Source organism: Myotis yumanensis, unplaced genomic scaffold (assembly GCF_028538775.1).
Source record: "Myotis yumanensis isolate MYYU_CA2020_CCGP unplaced genomic scaffold, mMyoYum1.0.hap1 SCAF_14, whole genome shotgun sequence".
Lineage (NCBI taxonomy): Eukaryota > Metazoa > Chordata > Mammalia > Chiroptera > Vespertilionidae > Myotis > Myotis yumanensis.
In genome coordinates, this window is record NW_027223765.1 from 12,060,457 (window position 1) to 12,083,531 (window position 23,075).

At 35.5% G+C, this 23,075-nt stretch overlaps 1 protein-coding gene across 38 annotated transcripts in view; it reads left to right on the forward strand.

Annotated features, from left to right (window-relative positions):
* Positions 1 to 23,075, forward strand: part of CLASP2 (cytoplasmic linker associated protein 2) — a 140,772-nt gene that overhangs the window by 70,140 nt on the left and 47,557 nt on the right. For 6 of the 38 annotated variants that reach the window (XM_070391787.1, XM_070391762.1, XM_070391767.1 and 3 more), the window contains 11 exons: positions 242 to 415; positions 4,564 to 4,587; positions 6,312 to 6,329; positions 8,477 to 8,578; positions 8,732 to 8,758; positions 11,758 to 11,784; positions 14,206 to 14,376; positions 15,033 to 15,140; positions 20,003 to 20,065; positions 21,011 to 21,117; positions 22,990 to 23,013. In XM_070391787.1, coding sequence (XP_070247888.1) covers positions 242 to 415; positions 4,564 to 4,587; positions 6,312 to 6,329; positions 8,477 to 8,578; positions 8,732 to 8,758; positions 11,758 to 11,784; positions 14,206 to 14,376; positions 15,033 to 15,140; positions 20,003 to 20,065; positions 21,011 to 21,117; positions 22,990 to 23,013 — 845 coding nt within the window. The remainder of the gene's footprint in view (positions 1 to 241; positions 416 to 4,563; positions 4,588 to 6,311; positions 6,330 to 8,476; positions 8,579 to 8,731; positions 8,759 to 11,757; positions 11,785 to 14,205; positions 14,377 to 15,032; positions 15,141 to 20,002; positions 20,066 to 21,010; positions 21,118 to 22,989; positions 23,014 to 23,075) is intronic. The other 32 variants (XM_070391768.1, XM_070391774.1, XM_070391793.1 and 29 more) reach the window with 14 other exon arrangements.

Consider the following 23,075-nt stretch of genomic DNA (forward strand, 5'->3'; position numbering starts at 1 on the left):
TTCTGATAGTGGAAAACCAGTGCTGCCATCTATTTAGTTGTATAGAGCTTCATTTTCATGGGGCAGTCATAAGAATCACCTCTTTATCTGCGAAACAGTTCTATGGATTTTACAAAGTATAGTTCTTTTTCCCATTTTATGGAAGAGGAAAATGAGGCCTTATGGTTTCAAGTTTATATAAGTTTTACACTGTTTGCAGTGATTTAGACAATATAGATTATCTTTGCTTTGTTTTCCATAGTAGCAGCAGGCAGCAGCAAAGCCGGTTCCCTTCCAGGAAGCCTGCAGCGTTCGAGAAGTGACATCGATGTGAATGCTGCTGCTGGTGCCAAGGCACATCATGCTGCTGGGCAGGCTATGCGGAGTGGGCGCTTGGGTGCAGGTGCCCTGAATCCAGGTTCCTATGCATCACTAGGTAAGACAGCTGATTGTGGGCAATTATACTGAGTTTTCTCCGTGTCTCAGTGGAGTCAGAATGGTGGTAATATTATAATTATTTCTATTTTATTCTTGCCCGTCAAGGATAGTCCATATGTTTTAATATGATTCTGTACTTGGGACATGGTTTTGAGGTATGTAAGCTGTCACGTTTCCACTTTTCCCTCTTGTCGTCTTCCTAATCATCTTGATCAAAGGAAAAGTTCTTGATTCCATGATTTGCCTATAGCATTTTCATAGTTCCGCATTACTGCCACATCCATCCACCGGTTACTAAGGCAGACTAGGAATGACACTGGCTTTGTATTCAGCTTCTCTGTTCTCTTTCTTCCACTTTTGTTCCCTCACCAAGAAAATAAAGTCTTTTGAGGGCCTGGGAAAACTGAAAGAATTAATCATAATCAAAGCTTAAACTATCGATGCCCACATTCCCCACCAAAAAAAAAAAAAAGCAAGCAAAAAAAAAAAGCTTAAACTTACGTTTCCTGAGGCTACTCAGAGTTTTCTTTTTATGTCCATCAACTTTAAAGTTGGAGGTTGGTTATCCACATTGTTTATCTCTGCCTTGTGCTTCATTTTTCTTTCTCATAGGTAGTACTGGTGGAACACCAGGCAGACAGATCATGGAACACAGTAGGAAGTGGAGAGTTTAGTATGAATGTAGTACGTGATAAAGCTAACAGCTACATTCAGTAAGGAAAAGATAAATTATTCAGCAAATGGTGTCTAGACACATGGCTAAACCATTTGCTACAAAATTAAGTTAGAACCTTGTTTTACACCATGTAAAAATGTATTCCAGATGACTATAATGTTGAACAAAAACATAGAGCAACTTGATAAAAGTTATTCATCTAATCTCAGGTGGGAGAAGGAATTGCTAAACATAAAGGCCAAAAAACCCATGAGGGAAGAGTTCCTCAGATTTAAATCACGTGAAAACATAAAGTCAAATGGCTGAAAACAAATGGTTAGGGAAAAAGTTGCCCTAACCGGTTTGGCTCAGGGGATAGAGCATCGGCCTGCGGACGCAAGGGTCCCAGGTCCGATTCCGGTCAAGGGCATATACCTTGGTTGCGGGCACATACCCAGTAGGGAGTGTGCAGGAGGCAGCTGATCGATGTTTCTCTCTCATTGATGTTTCTAACTCTCTATCCCTCTCCCTCTCTGTGAAAAGTCAATAAAATCTATTTTTTTAAAAAAGTTTTTGACACATACTTACCTATGAGAAACACCTGAACTTATTTTTATAGAAAAAACATTCTACATATATCAAGAAAATCATGTATCAAAATTGGCCTCCAAAACACCAAAACAAATGTTGAACCTCAGTTGTAATCAAACAAATGCAAATTGAAAGACCTGTAAATATAACAAGAAAGTTAAGATTGGTGCCTTCCTCCCTGGCTGGGTAGGTCAGTTGGTTGGATTGTCATCCTGATACCCCAGATTTGGTGGTTCCACAGAAACTGAAAGTAATTTAGTGTTGCCATGGGCTGGGAGTCAGGGCTGTAGGGAGTGACTCCTAATGGGTCTGAGTTGGTCTTGGAGTGATGAAACTGTTCTGGAATTAGGTAGTAATGGGGGTTGTACAACCTTGTGAGTATATTAAAAAACACTGACTTGAATACTATGAAAGTGTGAATTTTATAGTACATGAATTACATTTTAATCTTTTAAGTGGGGAAAAACTGGAAAACAAATAAAAATAAAACTTATTCATCCTAACTCTTCAAAATAAAATACATTTACTATCTAGTCATTGTAATACCACAAAAATATTATATTTGAAATGTTTTAATGTTAAATAGAAAGCTAATTTGTAACATTTTTTTCATAAGAAAGCCTAGAATAATGCCATGAGAATTGACTTAATTTGTTTCTTTTGGTTCTTTAAAGTTTGAATTGCATGTTTGCTTCATTAAAGAAGGGAAAGGTATCCTGTCCTCTATTCTCTTTTCTTCATCTGACCCAGGTTCATGGGGACAATGAGCTCGTTTCCTGTGGCTCTTGGTTTTTTCTTCCACTAAAGTACCAAATCCTTTGGAAACTAGGAATATTAGGAGTGTTTTGGAGTTTACCCTTTAAAACTTCATCCTGAAGAGGAAAGCTTGGTGCCATGGGAGACAGTAATTTATGTTAAGGAAGCCTTGGTATATGTATGCATATTTATGAATATTTGTTCTCAACAACTGGGTTTATGGAATCGCTAAAATGGAAAAGAGAATAAGTGGTTTTGTTGGTGTCATGTGGACAGGAGTCAGATTTCAGTTAATTGTGGAAGAAGTTGGGAGAAGAATCTAAATTTTTGCTGTGCTTGATTAGCACTGAAAGAACATTGTGGGGAATTTTTGTAGTTAAAGGTAATTAGCTTTTAAAAAAAAAAAAAGAAAGAAAGAAAAAATGGCCCTGGCCAGTGTTGCTAAGTGTTTAGAGCATCGGCCCGAGCACAGCAGGATTTTGGGTGTGATTCCCAGTCAAGGGCACATACCTGGATTGCAGGTTTGATCCCCATCCTCGGTAGGGGTGCCTGTGGGAGGCAACCAATCCATATTTCTCTCTTTTTTTCTCTCTCTCTCCCCGTCCCTCCCTCCCTCCATTTCCTCCCTCCCTCCCACTCTACCTCTTTCCCTCCCTCCCTTCCATTCTCTCTAAAAATCACTGGAAAAAATAACAAAATAAAATAAAATAAAAAAGGTTAATGAACTTTTTGTTTATTAAAATCAGAGGAGTTAAATATGTTTGTATCCTAAGATGGTAGAGTCAGTAGAGAGATGAAGTTAACAATGCAAGGATGAGAGGAAATAATGTATGACCAAAATTTCATGAAAGGCCTGAGGAATGGGAGTATAGAGCATAGCTGGGAAGTTCACCTTGGATGTGGAAGTGCCACCAGTTTTGCTGGTGTAGAAGGAAAGGAAATGAAGGTGGTAGATGCAGATGTATTTGGGTGTTGGGGAGTGGACATTAACAAAAGTGTCATCCAGGAGGTGGTTGTGTTGACGCCTGGGAGTCAGAGTCAGGATCATGTGCTAATAAAAAGCAGGGTGTCCAAGAAGTGGCTTGAGTTTTGGAATAGCCATTGAGGGGGCACAAGTAGTGGGCATTCTGGACTCCCGACAGCCGCCTGTATTTGGGCACTTGATAGAAGGATTCACAGGACTCAGAGGCAGTTGTATTCATGGCTGGGGTTTATTACAGTGAAAGGACATGTAGCAGGATCAGCAAGGAAAAAGACTCATCAGGTAGCCTTTCAAAGTTCTCCCTCCCAGAGGTGAAGATGAGGGGCTGCACACAAGTGCTCCTTCCTCCAGCAGTAAAAAGCAGGAACGTATTCCCAGTGTTTCTGCCCAGGGAAGCTGGCTTAAGACCTAGTATTCCTCCCCCCACCCCTCATCTTGCACACAGAATAACCTTTCATTGTTATAGAGCGCATCCAGAACAAAGTTCCCAAAGGCCTGCCCCATAAAATCCTTAAGATCAACTCAAACTTGATACATTAATACTTTCCTGCACAGACACAAAGCCTGATAATTATCCCAGTTTTTATAGTGCCAGTCTTCATGATTTCATGGTTTTGTGATTTTCTCTGTTGGGCACCTCAAGTAGTGGAGTAAAAACATTAAGTAGTTTTATCCAGACTTAAGGTTTTATAGGGCCTGAGAGTTCTAAGAAAGGATGGGGGGGGGGGGGCGGGCGGAGCAGCAGGCACTAGATAAGATAATGATGAGAGAGCTTAAGAGTAGAATTTTTGGTTTCCTGTAGGCTACAGAGGAAAAGAATAAGCAAGGCAAGGTGGGACTCTGATTAGGAGAAACTCAACAGACAAGAGCAGAGGGTTTGCTTGATGATGGCAAGGGTCCAAGATTAGGACATGGGCTTCACTAACCTCTCTCTAGGCTAGCAAAAATCAGACTCATAGGTTTTTGTTGTTGTTGTTGTTATTGTCTCTAGCTACGTAGGAACCTCATCTTATTTAATGTTTTAGTTGAAAACAAGCTTCACATATATATGTCTATGCTATGAATTCTGTCTTCTTAAAAATAATGTTTTCTGGGTCTTATATATTCATTTTTTCTAATATACTAAGTTTTCCTCTGTTCTTTACTTGCTTTTTCATCATAGAGGATACTTCTGACAAGATGGATGGTAAGAACTCCCTGATTCTATTACTAAAGATTTTTATGGTTCTTAGATTCTATTTAATATCTTTATTTTCTTCATTTCTGAAAATAGACTGCTTATTTAGCAGCAATCTTAATGTGAAAATGCCTACACGATGTTGTGGTTTTATTTTAGGTTAGGCATATCCATTTTTGGGTTTCCCAGTCTACCCAAATACTAGATTACTGTTTGTTGTAAGTTAAATCGGTTATCTTAAATGTTTTTACTTGAGCTCTTAGTAATAATCTTGATTTCTTAAGTTTTTCTCTGATATATCAGACTTAGAAGAATAGAAAGGAATCTCATAAGTTATTTGATTCAATTCTTTCATTTACTAACTCTGATACAGAGAAACAAATGACATGTTTTTCAGATTCAGTTGCTTATTTATGAATATAAAATGCAAGTTACAGATGCTATCTTTTCAAGAGTGACTTTTAAACTAACATTTAATCAAAACTTGACTTTAAGCTTTGCCTTTAAATCATTATTCAAATGATTTTTTGTTACTTGGTAACAAAAAGTATAGTATTTTTTTTTTTATCTGGGAGGTATTTTTTTGTCTATTAATAGGCAGTATTTTGTCCACACTTTCCCTTCACTACATTAGGTACCTTCATGTTACCTAGGAATTTGAGTTTTATGAAAGAGGTTGTAAGAAGATATTGAATCTCTAAGTCACAGTATGAGATCTAGGAAAAATGGAGAACTGTATTTTTCTGTCAATTTTTACATAATCTCTGAAATTGATATATCTTTCATTCTGAAGAAATGGAACATTTAATCATGTATTGGGCACATGAGTGTTACTTATATTAGTCTGTATGCTTCTCTAATGTTTAATATATTGCATAAATTTTTAAAAATTTTTGAATGAAATGAAAGTCCATCAAACCCTTTATATGACTTCTATCACTGAGATATTATGGATCCTTTAAAAACAAATCATTCTTACTTTTCAGATAAAATGTTTTCCTGTTTGGGTCAGAAACAGCCTATTTGACAGAACACTTGTTATGTGATGTGTTATTCTCACTGATGCTCAATCCTATATTTTAAAAAATATCTATATACACACAGAGAGACATCTGTTATTGCCCTTTAGTAGTAGTGAGCTATGATATTTGTGTTTGGTCATTTTTGCTCATTTTCATTGACATCTTAGGGAGCAAACATAAATGTTGAGTAAATAGCTGATGAATTGATAGGCCTTTATAATGCTTTGGTGACAATACTGGGTTAGTGAGGCCTAGGTCGTGGATTTGGTTCCTATGTTTGTCAGTTAGCTTTTCTAGTTCTCTTGTGGACTAACTTTGAAAATGCACCGAAAATATTCTTACTCTGGAAAGATCTATGAAAATCTTCATTTCAAAGGGAAATAATGACAGTTGCATCTTTCTTGAGTGATTAATTTTCCTGATTTTCTTCATCATTTCAAATTTTGAGTATGAAATACAGCAGGAAAAAAGTTTACGTTATGGAATTTTGTCATTTTCAATTGCCTAGTTTTAACCTTTTTGTGCTGTGAGTCATTAGGTTACCTCAATTTTTGTTCTTTGTCAAAATGAACCTTAAGTGAAGACTATTAGAGGAGGAGGTTTTGTTTTTATCCTTTCATTTTAGTTTTGGGTGGGAGTCACAAAGTAGGTCTTAACAATTAGCATTGGCAGAATTTGTTGAAATGTTATTGTTTTATTTCTCTTATTTAGGAACAGCATCCGAAGATGGTAAGAATTACGCATTTTGCTAGTAACACACATACCTCTATATTAATATCTTCATCAATAGGAATTAAATATTAAAAACTAAAATAGGCTAATTTCTTTGCAAATCTATATTATTTGCCAGCTGTGGTAGCTTCTACATTTTATGCTTCGTTGTGTTAGTTATGTATGTGGATTTTTTTTTTTTAATTCTTCATTCCGGAGTTTTGCTTTGTATCTTCAATCATCTCATGCTGGAAAAACATAATTGCTTAACATGTTTAATAATATCTAGTATAAAGTTAGCACACGGTTCCATTTGTTTCCATAGTGACAGTAATGCTTTTCTTTTGTTTTTGTGTTTATGTTTTTTTAATGTATGCCAACTCACTTATACTTTGGGGAAGCATGTGCCATTGCTTTATTGGAGTTTAAATATCATCAGCTTTTAAATGTATCTTTGTTTTTTAATTAGTTACTGGGGAATTGCATATGTGATTTGAATTTGAGAGTACAAAAAACTTGCTAGATATAACATTTTATTTTACTGAGCCAGCTTACTTAAAAATTAATATTTATTGCTTTTTGATTTGTAGAGAAGGAAAAATTCAATTTTTATATTTATTCTACATAAAGTCTGTCTTATTAAATCGCTGATTGGATACATATTTTCTTTTTCCTAAGTTTGACATGGATATGACACTTTCTTGTGATACAAAATCAAATAGATTTAACTTGTTCTTTTTCTCATATTTACTCAGATATATTGAAATCTTTTCATATTTTATGTTTTAAGTTGGAATTCTTTATAAAAATGGTTTCTGGCACTGTGTCATTGTAATTTAGAATGTAGTACCAATACTTATCCTAATTTTTTCATTATATTGGATAAATTCTCTATTTCAAAAATAATAATTTTATCTTTCTGTTCTATTTCTTAGTCAGGAGAACACTGTATCCAACTCTAAACAGACTCTAAAAGGGTGAAAGACCTAAACTATGGGCTTTTTTATGGAACCTTGAAGAAGTTGATAGAGTGCAGGACTCTACCAACTATACTTCTGGTTTTGCTTTTGTTTTGTTCCCAATTCTTACTCTCTTATCTTAATTTTGTAATTTCTCCTTACTATTCCGGTTATTTTTTGTGACTGATATAGTCCTATCAGGCTAGGCAGTATATTGTGATTGCCCTACAAATTGTACCTTTTAATAAAAAAGATTCTGAGCCCTTCTTTGTGATTGTTTGGTATTGGTTCTGCTTTGATAGTGGTTGAAACTATATCTTAAGAAGACCCAAGTACCTGCTTTAATAAGCATCATCTCTTTTGGTTTAAGAGCTCCAAAGATAGATATTTGTGGCTTGGTTTTGTGGAGGGGATGAGTCTCGTAGAGAAGAATGGAGTACAACTGAGAGGTAGAGAAGGAAATGTGTTGAGAAAGTTGCCAACTTTTGTGTGATAGTTACTTCTCAAATCATTTAATAAATGAAACTATAGGCCCGATGCACGAAATTCGTGCAAGGGGCTTGGCCCTCCCAGCCTCCGCTGCTTTGGCCCTCGCAGCCCCGGCTTCGTCCAGAAGAGCATATTACGCTTTTATTATTATAGATTGGTTGCTTGGGGGAAGACAATGGTAAATACATCCATATCCCTCTGTAGTAATCTGATGTTTAGCACAGGATAACAGGATTAAATATTTTACCTAGTAAGATGTTCTTGCAAATCCCTTTAGAAGAAGTATATTTTCAGTTAAATGAATTGTTTGGGTTGTTGTTCCTTTATTTAATATACTCTAGATTTGAGAATAAATGTCACAGATACTGAAATTTTAGAGTTGGAATTACCAATTAAGAAACAAATAGAATGTCTATGGTAACTTTCTTAGTTATAATTCTACTGGACTAATCAAACTAAGAATAGAAATCTTTTAGTTTGACTTTACTCTTATTCTTGATGGAAATTTAGCTTATGGTGGAACATATAAAAAAACAGTATGTATTTTTAAAATTTTAAGAGAAGTATAACCTATAAGTGATGACTCTGTTATTACAGAATTTAAGAATACTTGGAAACCACACTCAATTAGAAAATTTTAGTGAGATTTCCCCCCCTCGTTACTAAATATTATTACACAAACCTGCCTTTTTTTATGTAAAAAATTTTATTCCTTAGGTCGGGTGAGAGCGAAGCTTTCAGCACCACTTGCTGGCATAGGAAATGCCAAGACAGATTCTAGAGGAAGAAGTCGAACAAAAATGGTGTCTCAGTCACAGCGTACGTATTGCCTATCAGTTCTCCTATATTTGTAATATGTTATGATAAGTGTGTTGCTTATATATTACTGTATTAGGAGATTGACCAGTGGATAAAGACAAAGCTAATTTTAAAAAGACAAGCCACATACTGAGTTCTTGTTCTATACTTTAGGTTCATCATCACCTGACAAAAATGAAGGTATTTTTTTTTTCAATGTTTTGGGTCAGTTGTTGTGCATGTTTTGGATTTTTTTGAGTGGGTGTTGTCTTGTCTTTGGTGTGTTATTAGGGCTGCATCATTAATATCTGCCACTTAGAAAGAAAAACTTCATCTGCTGTATAAACTTTTGCATGCAGATATTTTAAGTAACACAGATCTCTTAGTATTAAAGTTTTGACAGTTTACTCAGAAACTTGCAAATGTGGAAAATTGTGCTTTTTAGAGGCAAAATAATTGCCATGTATTAACATCTAATCTGGTTGCATCTAGCTAATGCTATTCAACGACAGATACATGGTATCTTCATATTTGCCCCAAAATCTATTAGAATATAGTTAGCAGTTCTGGCAGATATAAACTGATTCATAGTGAGGAAACAAATTAAAATGACTGGTTCTGTTATATTTCTTATTAAATTTAATATTTATATTTTTGCTATTTTATTGGAAGCTGAGCTTCTCTATAAGGCCAGTTGTTAAAAAGCACAATTTTGAGGCCTAGGTAAAATGAATGATCCATTTCTACATGTTCCAGAACAGTAATACATACACTTATGGCATTATTAATTTAAAGCAGCTTGTTCCCATTCCTTCTTTATCAAAAGATTTTCATTAGCACTTATTTCTAGAAATTTTTTTCTAGGAAAGTCATTCTGGGGTTATACGTACAGGCTATTTTGGAAAGGAATAGATTTAACTATCTTCCATGTTGATTAGGTGATTTATCAAGATAAAGAAGCCCTATTTTGTCTCCTTTTTAACTTGATTCCTGAATCTTGGAATCAAAGAAAATATAGCTGGGCTTGGAGAAGGCCAGGGTGGTGAATATATAATTCTACCTAGCAGATTCTCTCTCCTCCTCTTTCCAAAGCCAAAAAATCCAGGCAGAGTAACGGTGGGAGCACTCAACAAGAGTCCTAAAAATAAGCAGAAATGCTCAGTAAAATTACAAATTTTACAAATAGAAAAAATGGCAAATGCCTTCTGGGTAAGGGCTCTTCTAACCAATTAGGAATGAATAATATCACAGTCTTCCCTGACCTTGTGTGTTTTTGGAATAATTTGTTAAAGTAACTTAATCTTTAGCAGTGTGTCACAGTAGTTTAGAGCCTTGATACTCCAAATGTCTGCCCAGACCAGCATCAGCATCACCAGGAACTTTTTAGGAATGCACAATCTCATGCCATATTCAATTCAGTCTATAATAAGATCACCAAATAATTTGTATTACAAAAAAGTTTGAGAATTATTTATTTAAATCACAGAGCCCTAGCTGATTTGGCTCAGTGGATAGAGCATCAGCCTGCGGACTGAAAGGTCCTGGGTTTGATTCCAGTCAAGGGCACATGCCTGGGTTGCGATCTGGATCCCCAGTAGGGGGTAGTGCAGGAGGCAGCCAGTCAATGATTCTCTCTCATCATTGATGTTTCTATCTCTCTCTCCCTCTTCCTTCCTCTCTGAAATCAATAAATATAAATTGGGGGGGGGGAAATCACAGACTCTAGCGCCATACTGCCCAGATTTGAATCATGGCCCCTCCAGATTTTTTTAAGTTGTATTTTCGTATACTCATCTGTAAAATAAAGAGGATATTCTCATAGGATTGTTGTGAGGATTAAATGATATGTAGTACATTTAATACACTTAAGACAGTGCCTGGGCCCAGAGTAAGTACTATATATTTTAGCTAATAAAATTTGTTATTCATAATCTAATGTCAACTTAATTTTATACTCCTGTTGGGTACTTCTATTCTGTGTTATTCTGTGGCCTTCAGGAAACAAAGAAATAAATAATGGTGAAGTTTGAAAATGTGAAGTTTAAAGACTGAACTCACAATAGAGATTCATTCAAAGTGCTTTGTGTATGGATTTTTAATACATTACTTAAGGACCTCACTTTTAGGTGTATTTTAACTACTTCAGTAGAATGTAGCATAATTTTTTTATATTGATTTTTTTTTTAACTTCAAAACCCTAATCCACAATACTTCAAAATCTTTCCTAAAGAGTCAGAACTTAATGATAGGCTTTTAGACCTAAGTAGGATTTTAAAACTAGAAGACATTTTTACTATACTTAGGTTTAAATCATGTTGGAGAAGTTTTTGCTTGCTTATTTATTTGAATGACTATATGTTCCATTCCAAATCCTCTTGAAAAAAGATATTGTGGCCCAATAGAATTTGATGCAAGTTTCCTTATAATATGTTTACAGAATTATTGCTGTGATACCCATCTCACTTTGTTGTAGAATAATTCATTAGAGTTTGCATGGTATTTCCATATTTTTATGTCGTCATTTAAAAAAAAAAACTCTTGGATCAAAGCAGGTGTGTTCTGATGGTTAACCAAAATAAATAAAAGCAGACCAAGTTGGAGACTTCCAGATTTATATTTATGTAAGGATTGTGTCTTTTTGTTTTTGTTGTTGGTAGTGACTGGTTGTGTACAAATGATTGTACAGCCTGTCAGAAACTTTGTCTCCCTGCCCCAACCCACTCTCTGCCATTTGTTTTATTCTGTGTGTCTTAAGAAAGATAAATTGTGTAGCTTTTCCTTGTAATTTTTCTTCAGCTAGAAGATGTTGTAGTTCTTCTTTGCCTATAGTTTAAAATTAAATGTTTAAGTAATAAAAACTTAAACATTTAATTATTTAGATTTTAGGCCATCAGAAGAAAAGCTGAAGAATTTACATTTATTTTTGCAACTTCATTTCATCTGCTTTGTACATGAGTGTCTTATTTCAGCTTACCAGCTGCAAAAACTACTAAATGTACCTGCTTTTGTTACAGACATCTATGGTTTTGGGATATTGGGGTTGTTTTGTTTTTTTGTTTTGTTTTTTTGCTTTAGGGTTTTTTATTTTTTAAGAACTGACTAAAGCTTTCTTATTTCCATCTGCCATCCGCTTTAAATCTGCTCTTCCCCTCAACATGGATTATAACCCTTACCCTAATTCTGCCTTTACACTTGTTCAGGATCACAATCTGCTAATACCATTGGTGGTAAGAATCTGTAGACTCTATGTGTCCATCTATTGTTTGATCACCTACTTTCATTATCAAGAATGGGTTCTATTCAGCAGAAATTTGTAACATAATAGCCCATCACTTTGGAGCTATATTGCCCATTATGATTTTTCCTTGGCCTGTCTTTTATTACCAAAACCCTGGATTTTAAAAATTATCCAAGTTGACCCCACAGGTATAAACATTCAGAAGCAAAGGAGATTTAGTAATGCTTTGAAAATATCTCATAACAATGTAAAATGGTAGTTTGAATACGTTAGGCAGCACAAGAGAAATTAGGCATCCATTTTTAAGTTTTACAAATTAGAGTATTTTCTAGTAGTTTGATATTTCCTAGGTACAGCATGCCCCTTTTCATCACTCTGTGGTTTGCTTAGAAATAATTAGCCTTGGTAGTTCTTGCTGGGGAAAGAGCCTTGATATTTTCTTCTAAGTATAAATAATTCCAAATGAGTCATAGGCACTGCAGTTATCACTGTTGTATTATTTGGATAAATTCAATATATCTGGAATAGGTGAAGTGGTTACTCTCCTTCTATACTGTATGTTTGCTGTCTGCTGAATAGACCCACACTTCAAGGAATTCTCTAGTTTCCTACAAATACCTCTACCTCTAAACTTATATTGGTTTTAACTGAATACCATATTGTACATGTTCAGTTCATTATTTCCACTTTTTATATTGTTGCAAGTGTTCCCATAAAATATTCCATCAGCTTATGTTGCATTGTGAGTTTGTGGCATGTTGGGTGTTTGGATGTTTTGGTGTGTATGTTTAGTTTAGACACTGCATGGAGAAATAGGTGCCTTGTGAGTATCCCAAAGGTTATAACTTAAAGAAATCTGATTTAAAGATTCTTCACCTGAAACATCATGAAATAATTCATATGAGCCATCATTTTAAAGTAGACTTGAATAATTTCCCTACAATAGTTTAGAATTTCTTCGACTCAAATAGTTAAGTCATTAATTTCATTAGAAACACTACTTTGTTTTACAGTATTGCTATAATCAGTGGAAGTTATATTTCATATGGTATGCTGGTAAAGTTTAGGAATTAAGCATATGTTTATATTGTATTCAGTAAGACGAAGCCAAGAAAACTATAGCAAGGGTCACAGATCAGCAGCCCATGGACCACATCCCGCCTGTCTCCATTCATGTATTATTTGGTCTACTACACAACATGATGAAAACCAGGAAATTTTAAAGCTTCAATTTTTAAATTCCCAAACCTGGCCTGTATCACCTCAAGACAGCTGGCTGGCACTAAAAAATCACCACTCCCTGCCTTACACTCAGCACTGTGCCCTCATTGACATCCTGCTTATCTCATTGGCATTTGAGTCTTTAATCTCTGCTCCTTGGAAATGAAGTGTGATTGGGTAAAATTGCACAAGGTGAGCAGTGACTGCCCTGTTGGTTAGGAGAAGTAATGCCAACAAAGGGGAAATGTTGCTTTCATGAAGATTTATTTGTGTGCAGGTTTAACTTCTCTATGTTACTAACTACCATTCAGAATCTAGAGTCACATTCTGTCTTGCAGTTATCTAGTCAATGCAGATATAAAATATTTTCACAAGGAGCTTATCCCCTGAAAAGTTAACCCAGGCAATTCTAGTTTTAAAACATGTTTCTTAAGTTTTTTTTTAAACCCTTGCCTTAATCTCTGAGATTTTATTTACCTCCTTCTCTATTTCCCCGACCACATATCCTGTTCCTTTCAAGACTGAATATCACCAGGTTGGAAAGGGTCTGACTTCTTTGACATTTGCCTTTTAGTCCTATTCTACCCTCAGTACTTCTACATTTGATTGTGGCCACGCAAGATCCCTTTGCTATTTAAAGGCAAATAGCAAGTTTCTTTTCAGTTGGCCAATTTTGTAAACATTTAAAATTTAATTTTGTAAAAATTTTAAAAATAACTTTGTTATACCCATTCAGAGGCATTCTCAGCAGGACAACTTAACATGAAGCAAGTTTTTATTATATTTTCAACAAAAACAATAGCAGTGACAGATTATTAATTTTTTTCCCTTTCAATATATGGCTTTAGCTATATGAAATGTATTGCCTGAAAGTTATTTATTTGGAAATTTTTTATACTATTTGTGTTCTGAAAATCATAATATGTTGTCCTTATCAAACATAGATGGTATCTTGTACCCCCCAAATTTAAAGTATATATTTCACATGATTTACCATTCAGTTTAAGTATTTATAGTATATGTTTTTTCCCATAGGTTATGGTTATATATAAATCTTTTTCATTCTATTTCCTTTGCACTTAGTTACAATACTAGCACAGTGTTCTCAGATGTATTTCTTAAATTTTTATCCTTTCCGCAAGTTCTCTTGGAATTCACATCTTCACATTTGTGTGTGTGTTTGGTTCAGCTGGCAGCCGGTCTGGATCTCCAGGAAGAGTTCTGACCACAACAGCCCTCTCCACTGTGAACTCTGGTGTTCAAAGAGTCCTGGTCAATTCAGCCTCCGCACAGAAGAGAAGCAAGATACCACGGAGCCAGGGCTGTAGCAGAGAGGCTAGTCCATCTAGGCTCTCAGTGGGTAAGATTTTCTACGTGAGACTTGGGACTTTTTATTTCTTCTGTGTTTCAGGTTTTGGTAGCATTGAAGACTGATGAGGCACTTTTAAGTTAGAGGAAAACAACTTAAAATCCAAGGCAAAATGAAATATAGGTTATAAATTGAATTAGATAGTTTATCTTAAAAGTATAATTTATGTAAATTACTAAACTATTATTTTACCCTTCTAATCTAAAACAAGTTAGAGGACTGTATTCAAGAAATTTAACCAGCCCTGACCGGTGTGGCTCAGTGGATAGAGCATTGGCCTGCGGACTCAAGGGTCTCGAGTTTGATTCCGGTCAAGGGCATGTACCTTGGTTGCGGGCACTTCCCCAGTAGGGAGTGTGCAGGAGGCAGCTGATCGATGTTTCTCTCTCATCGATGTTTCCTTCTCCCTCTCCCTCTCCCTTCCTCTCTGTAAAAAAACCAATAAAAATATATATTTTTTTAAAAAAAAAGAAATTTAACCAAATTTCTGGTAATGCTTCATTTCTAGGAAGAGTTAACTTCTTCCCAACCTTAGAAAAACAAGTTATTGATCAGTTTTCAAGAAAGAAAAATAAAACAAAAATATCCAAAATACAAATTCTGTCTTCCGTTTTCTCCTTTTTGAATGCTGCTGATGCTCTGGCCAGCCCGAAGCAGTCGTATTCCTCGACCAAGTGTGAGTCAAGGGTGCAGCCGAGAGGCCAGTCGGGAGAGCAGCCGGGACACAAGTCCTGTCCGCTCTTTCCAGCCCCTCGGTAAGTATTTGGGCAGGTGTGAGGTGCACTGCTTTCCCCTTGTTGCTATCACCATGTGATAACCGCAGCGTAACCTGGGTTTAGCTTTTCTGTATCTTCACCTCTATCTCTTTTCTCCTTTTTTGAGGAAAGAATCAGGAGGAAATTTTATAGTTGGGACATTCCTTTGACGTTTGTTTACCTTAAATGAGCAAGTTAGACATTGTATAAACAAATTGTCTTTATAATCTAGTAAATATCACACAGATTTAAACTACAGAATATTGAATTCAGTATTTTTCTTAACAAATAAACCCATAAAATTTAAATATAACATTTAGATATGTACTCTCAACTGAAATATGAACTGTTTGAGTACTTTTGTCCTTTTCAGCAGAAATATTAACATTTCAACTTAGACATTTGACTTCGGTTACTGGAAAGAGTGCTGCAGAATAATATATGAACTACCTATTAAAATGGGCAGAATTAACATTTTTATAGTATTTTCCAGTTTGTCATTTCCTGTATATTATATGACTCATGTCATGTCACTGCTGTAGAACCTATCTGTCCCTCATTATAGAGATTGTATTATAACCTTGATTATAATACCATGTAACATTATATTTACCTCAGTTATAAAAATATTAAATGCTTTTCTTAAGCCTTTAGTATTTAGAATAATGGAAAGGCAGAATATTTTTCACTGAAACTCTTTAGGATTTCTGCATGGTCCTCTAACATTTTTAACTAGTACTTTGTTTATATGCACATACATGTAGCCATTTCAGATTTTTCTTTTAATTTTATAAAATTTAGGTAACTAATACTTGGAGAGCTACTCTTCAGACTTTGTGACACTTAAGTAGAACATAGGTCTTACTGTCTATTGGAATTATTTCCTTCGATAGACATGTTAGTATAGAATTTCTAGAGATTAATTTATTGTTCTCTGGGTCATTTGGCTCAAATATATCACTAGATTGTCCTTTACTGACCTAGAAAACCCCATTAGCTGGGGACACAGACAGGGATATCCTTAATCTTTGTTGTTTAGCCAAGTGTCCCAGGTGCCAAAGAGTTTCCCTTTCTGTATATTGCCAGAGATGTTTTTAATTCATATGCAATAGTTTTAGTCTGTGGAGTATCTGTGTGTGTGCACATATGTACACACATACATTAAGAAGTAAAATAAATTACACATTTGTATAAAATAAGCGTGCCACCTTCAAGAATTGAAGGAAATAGAGTGGGTATAGGGTTAAGAGCATATATTCTAGGGCCAGATGGCCTAAGTTCTTACCCCAGTTCTGTAACTTTTCTATACCTGGATGTCCTTATCTGTAAAACTAGCATAATTTGTAGCGTGTACTCAGGATTGTTTATAAAATGTGTAAATGAGAGAATGTATGAAAAACCCCTCAGAGAAGTGCCTGCCACCAGTGTTGCTGCTCCTGCACCTCTTCCCCTGAGGCTCTAAATGCTCACTTAGAAATAGTTCTGTTAGGCTCTAGGATCTTAGATTTTTTTTAATGGTCTAACACCTGCAGTTGTGTAATGATAATACTGCAGTATTATTAGGAAACACAAGATAAGAAGAAACAAAAACATGTGTCTCTACTTTAAAAATCTCTATAATAGATGCTGGGATCGGTGGTCCACAGCGCGACCTCGGCCGAAAAAAATAAAATAAAATCTGTATAATAGAGAGTAAAGGAAATTTACAACCAACAATTAATTAATTAATTAATTAATTAAAAAAAACAAGCATTGTTGCCCCACCCCTGTATTGTTCAGTGGTTAGAGCATTGGCCCATACACCAAAGGGTTGTGGGTTCAGTTCCTGGGCAAGGGCATGTACTTGGGTTGCAGGTTCAATCCCCAGCCCCAGATAGGGTGCGTGCAGGAGGCAACCAATCGATGTGTCTCTCACATCAATGTTCTACTCTCTCTGCCTCTCTCCCTCCTTCCTTCCCTCCCTGCCTTTTCATTCCCTCCATCCTGTCCTCTCTCTCCCTCCCTTATACTCTCTCTAAAAATCAATGGGAAAAATATCCTCAGGTGAGGATTAACACAATAACTAACTAACTAAAATAAAATAAGCATTGTTAATGTCTATTTTTAAGAGATATATTGTCTAGCCATTAATTTTCTAGATTCATTTCAAAGCTTCCATTTGACAATTTAAGTCACTTAAATTTTAATAAAGGAAGCAGTTTTCCTGATTCTAATGAAATATCCTGTTTCAGTTAAGGATATTAAGTCTACTAATTATGTACTATAGTTTTAGAAGAACTTACTTTTATAGCCTTTTATTTACATACGAGAGGCCCAAAATGCACGAAATTTGTGCAAGAGTAGGCCTTTCTTCCCCCAGCTGCCAGCACCGGCTTCCCTCTGGCACCCAGGACCCAGGCTTCCCTCCGGCCACCGGCAGGCACCTGGCACCCGGGCTTCCCTTGGAGCCCCAGCTTTGTCCGGAAGGTCATCCGAAAGGACATCTGGTCTAATTAGCATATTATGCTTTTATTATTATAGACTAGAGGCCCGGTGCATGAATTCATGCATAGGTAGGGTCCCTCGGCCTAGCCGGTTATCGAGGCCTACTGGGGGGCTGGCAAGCCAGGGAGAGGGACCGTGGGAGGTTGGCTGGCCGGCCGGGGGGAGGGGTCATGGGAGGCTGGCCGGCTGCGGGGAGGAATTGGCCGGCAGGAGGGAGGGGTTGTGGGAGGTTGGCTGTGGGAGTGCACTGACCGACTAAGGAGCAGCTCCTGCATTGGGTGTCTGCCCCCCCCCCGGTGGTCAGTGCATGTCATAGCGACCAGTCGTTCGGTCATAATGATCACTTAGGCTTTTATATAGATAGATAGATACTGCATAGTAAAAGTATCAGATAAGCTGAAACCGGTTAGGCTCAGTGGATTGAGTGTCGGCCTGTGGACTGAAAGGTCCCGGGTTCGATTCCGGTCAAGGACATGTACCTGGGTTGCGGGCACATCCCCAGTTGGAGGTGTGCAGGAGGCAGCTGATCGATGTTTCTCTCTCATTGATGTTTCTGACTCTCTCTCTCTCTCCCTTCCTCTCTGTAAAAAATCAATAAAATATATTTAAAAAAAAAAAAAAAGTATCAGATAAGCCCTGTTTGTTACACAAGGTTTAGGAGTAGCATTCCCAGAGGTGAGGTTATCCCTCGTTCCCATTTTCTGCTGTATTTGCCTGTATTCTGCTCTCCTTACTTTATTTGGTGAATTTTTTTGTTGCCTCTAACTTGAATATTGCCATTTAACGGGTGGTTTCCATAGCTTGCCATTTATTCAGTGGTAGCACATGGCCAGTGTGAGGGCCCTAAAACATCACAAATCAATCAGAGCTGAGCAAAGCTGAACTTCCCCGAAACTTGCACCCTTCGTTTCCATTTTTTTCCAGAACTAAGAAAGGCTTAAATTATGACAAGCACATGAGTGCTGTCTCTTACCCTGTTATCTTCACCAACAGGTAACTACTAATTACTTAAAGTTTTACAGAGATTTTCATCCATTAGGCATTGCTATATTGATTCAACTCTGCCTCACCATTATAGAAATTATTTCTATTGAGTAAAATTAAAACTAACTATATATGCCCAGCCAGTGTAGCTCAGCGGTTGAGCATAAAGCTAAGAACCAAGTGGCCATTGGTTCGATTCCTGGTCAGGGCACATGCCCAGGTTGTGGGTTCAATCCCCTGTGAGGCGTGTGTAGGAGGCAGCCAATTAATGATCCTCTCCCATCATTAATCTCTTCCTCTCCTTTCCTCTCTGAAATCAATAAAAATATATATATTTTTTAAAAAACTATATATGAGTATGTTTACTAACAATAAATGAATCATCTTTCAAGGTTTAATAAAGCATTTTGTGCAGCATTATTTCTGTTTAATCCTTTCCTCAATATTTTTTATCATTTTCTTATTAAGTTCCTGAGGCAAAGGAAAGAGTGATTTATGAAACAAAAGTATTTTAACTGCTCTAATTAATATATCTGAAGAAGAGTAACTTTTAGAATAAAAGTAATATATTTTGTTAGATATCAAAATGAATTTTTTCCTGACTTATTTGTTTCTACATGTATGAAAAATATTGACTTTATGGTGATCTTGTGGATTTTAGGATCTAAAATTTTAAATCTGCTAAATTTAGATTTAAAACATGCCATAAGGGCATGGAGATGTTTCACACATTTCCGGGTTTTTTTAATATTAAATTTGTAATGTTCTTTCTTTGATGCTCAAATGTGCTTTAATATTTAAATAATCTACTGAATGTAGAACTTACAGTTTATGAACTATATGGAAAATGTTTATGTTAACATAAATGATGTATATTATCTTTTGAACAATGTGAAAATGGTAAGTGTGAGATACTAGTCCTTGAAAGAGTAAGATACTGAGGTATATCACATACAAGCGTGGCTTTGATCAGGTTAATTAATCTCTCTCTATGCTTTAGTTTACCTATTTATAAAATAGAATAGTAATAACTTTCATTGGGTTTAGGATTGGAGGAGATAGGATTATTATTGATTACTAGTTACCATAGTGGTTTTTTTTTAAACTACAGTGTTCATTTTTTTGTTTCATGCTTGTACTTTTGACATTTCCTTCCATTTGAATACTTATTTTGTCTCCTGTGGGATTGTCTGTCCCCTTAGGTGTAAGATCTGTTGTGTGTCAAGGATGATGTTGTATTGCTAATGTTCAGTTACCCTGTTTGGCAATATTCTGACCCTTAACTATTAAAAGTAATGCCAGTGTTAACTAACTCTCCTTGCCTGACTGTAGTGCTGCCACTATTCCTTGTTTCTGTGGTAATAGATGAGGTTTGTATGGTCCTGTTATTCCAGCCTCCAGACACCATTCCAGATCTACTGGTGCCCTCTACGCCCCCGATGTGTATGGGGCCTCAGGTGAAGGATGAGTACATTTTCACTCTCATCTGTGCATTCATCTCAGATTTTTGTCCCTTTCAGTTTCCATTGAATAATATTCATGTTTTAAAATCAATTTGTTTTTTATTTAAATTTAATTTGTTGGAGAATAAATCATTTGTGGTATTTTTATTTTCCTCCAAGTAATTTTTTCCCCTTTAGCAACCTTATTTGAACATTTTTTTCATTGGCAGATGGACATTTTTCTTTTGTATAATCTAAGTTATGTCATTTTAAATATAGAATTGTTTTATGTTCTCAGTTATGTACCTCATTTTTGTACATTAAAAAAAAAAAAACCAAAATGGTGGATGAAGTGTTTTAATTGTGCATGATGGTATAGAAAGTAGCTAAGGGGGAGAACCCATCTGGTTTGTCTTCACATACCTCAGAATGTCAGGCACTTATTAGTAGGTACTTAACAAATATCAAGTGATATGTCTTCGTTGTAGAATGAATTCAGCCTGTCTTGAAGGAGAGGAGATAATAATTAGAGGGTTTTTTCTCTTGTAAAGTCCTGGTGTGGCTTCAGTGAACTTAATAATCATTATTGGTTTGAGGATTGAATTTGTTCTAGTCTCACCAATGTGGAGGAGATTGGCCCGACTAAGAGCTGGACTAATTACAATGCTACAGACTTGTAAGCTCCTGGTCGGCCAGCCATGCTTTCTTCCACCTTCTGATTGTGAATGTATTGTAACCACTGGTCTTTAAATTTAGTTTTTACAGATTGTCAGCAATTTTAATTGCCTTTACCATTTTTTGACCAAAAACTATATGTACCAGAAAATATTGTATTGCTTTTAAAATGCTTTCCCCATTGGTTTTTTTTTTTCCCCCCCTTAAGGATCTTAAAATTACTAACCTGACACTGTTAACATTTATGACTCTCTCAAAACTTTTTTCTTTCTTCTGATGAACTAGGTCCAGGATATGGGATCAGCCAATCAAGTCGACTGTCAGCTTCTGTCAGTGCCATGCGAGTCCTGAACACAGGTTCTGATGTGGAGGAGGCAGTAGCAGATGCCTTGGTACTTTATTTTCTTATCTTTATAGATGTTCTAATTATGAAACTAACGTATGAGTAAGCCAGTCCACAGAGTCAGAAGGAAGGTGGGAAAATTCTTGTGGATTGAATCTAGGAAGATCAAATGCGAGCAGTGTTAAAAGCAGTATAATTAATTCTTGATCTTTATTTGGTCAGAAATTAAATGATGGCCAATAGTAATTGATAGGATATCAAAAATATAAATACTGATGTCTAATCTGGTGATGTATTTTATGCACTATATAATACACAGAGTTAGGGCAGACAGATTAGAATATATACACTATGAGCATATAATTTCAAGGCTAAGTCAACCTTGAGTATTTGGAGATTGTTTTAGTTTGGAGTGGGATTTTGTTTAGTTTTTTACTTATTTGTATTTTCAGAGCTGAGAGAAAGTACTTCAAGATATATTTTAATTAATATATCTTTCTGGCTCTTTATGCTTGACACATATAAGTGAGCTTTAAAAACATAATGTACAGCCCTAGGCGGTCTGACTCAGTGGATAGAGCGTCGTCCTGAGGACTGACGGGTCCCAGGTTCGATTCCGGTCAAGGGCATATGCCTGGGTTGCAGGCTCGATCTCCAGTGTGGGGCGTGCAGGAGGTAGCCAATCAGTGATTCTCTCTCATCATTGGATGTTTCTATCTTTCTCTCCCTCTCCCTTCCTCTCTGAGATAAATAAAAATATATTTAATAAATAAATAAATAATAAAAACATAATGTACAGATGAAACTTTTTCATAAGACTGCGGTACATATATCACTGCTGTTTTTCTCATATAAACTTATGAAGAAAGTGTCATTTGAAACAATGAAAATAATGGACTTATGCAAGTTTCCCAAGTCAATTCAGTATGACACTTCCTTTTTCAAATTATATTAATCCCATGTGTGAGAAGCATTTTCTCAGTTTTATACCCAAAACTTACAAAAGGCCTCAACTTTGTTTTGAAATTAAAAAATACATTGTACCTTTTAAAACTATACCTCAGTCTTAACCAGTGTTGATATAATATAGGTTCGCCAAAAATTTTTTTAAAAGTTTAAAAAAATATTTGTCATCACTGTAATGTAATAAATGTAGTAATATATGTAATTCTGCTCTGACAATCTATATGTGCTTAATTTTTCCTTTTATCTCCTCCATTTGATTATTTTTAAATAAAGTAATGTAACTAGGTAGGAACTTGGTTCTCTTGGGCATTGGCTATATTGATCACGTCTTGTTCTGATGATATTAAATCAGTAAGATGTTTTAAATTTATGATTTTTCAATTCATATTTTCTAGTTTCTTTTTAAATAGATGATTTAAATTAAAATTCTGCTCACATAAATTTTATGAATTGAGTGAGATTTTTATTGAAATATTACTTATAATACTAAGATGTTGAGATTTTGTGTTTGGCTTATATGGGGAATATTTAACCACCAGGGCTAAAAGCTAAATCCCAATAAATTGATTCTATCTACTTCCATTATTTGCATAGTATAGGTATTCTAGTTATAACTATCAGTTTTTAGGAAAAGACTTTCCAAACCCAATTTGGACCTTGGAAAAAATTAAAGGAATAAAGTTAACTTTGGAAATAACAAAAGGATCCAAATAGAAGACTTAAATTGGGAAAACTGGTTAAGGAAATATTTTTGTGCTTACATATTTTTTTTGGACTAAAAGATATTGGTAAGATGAAAGATATAGCCTGCTAATAAGCTGTTCTTATGTATCTATATATTAAAAAGTTTAATGTTTCTGATTATGAGCATTATGTATTCCTACTTCATTGTGCTGTGTAGCAAAATGTTCTTCATTATTTTTAATTTTTCTCTTTAAAAATTTACTGCTCTCAGCTCTTAGGAGACATGCGGACTAAGGTATAGACATTGCTACTTTATGAACTCTTATGATACCGTAACTTTTTCTTTCCTTTATCACA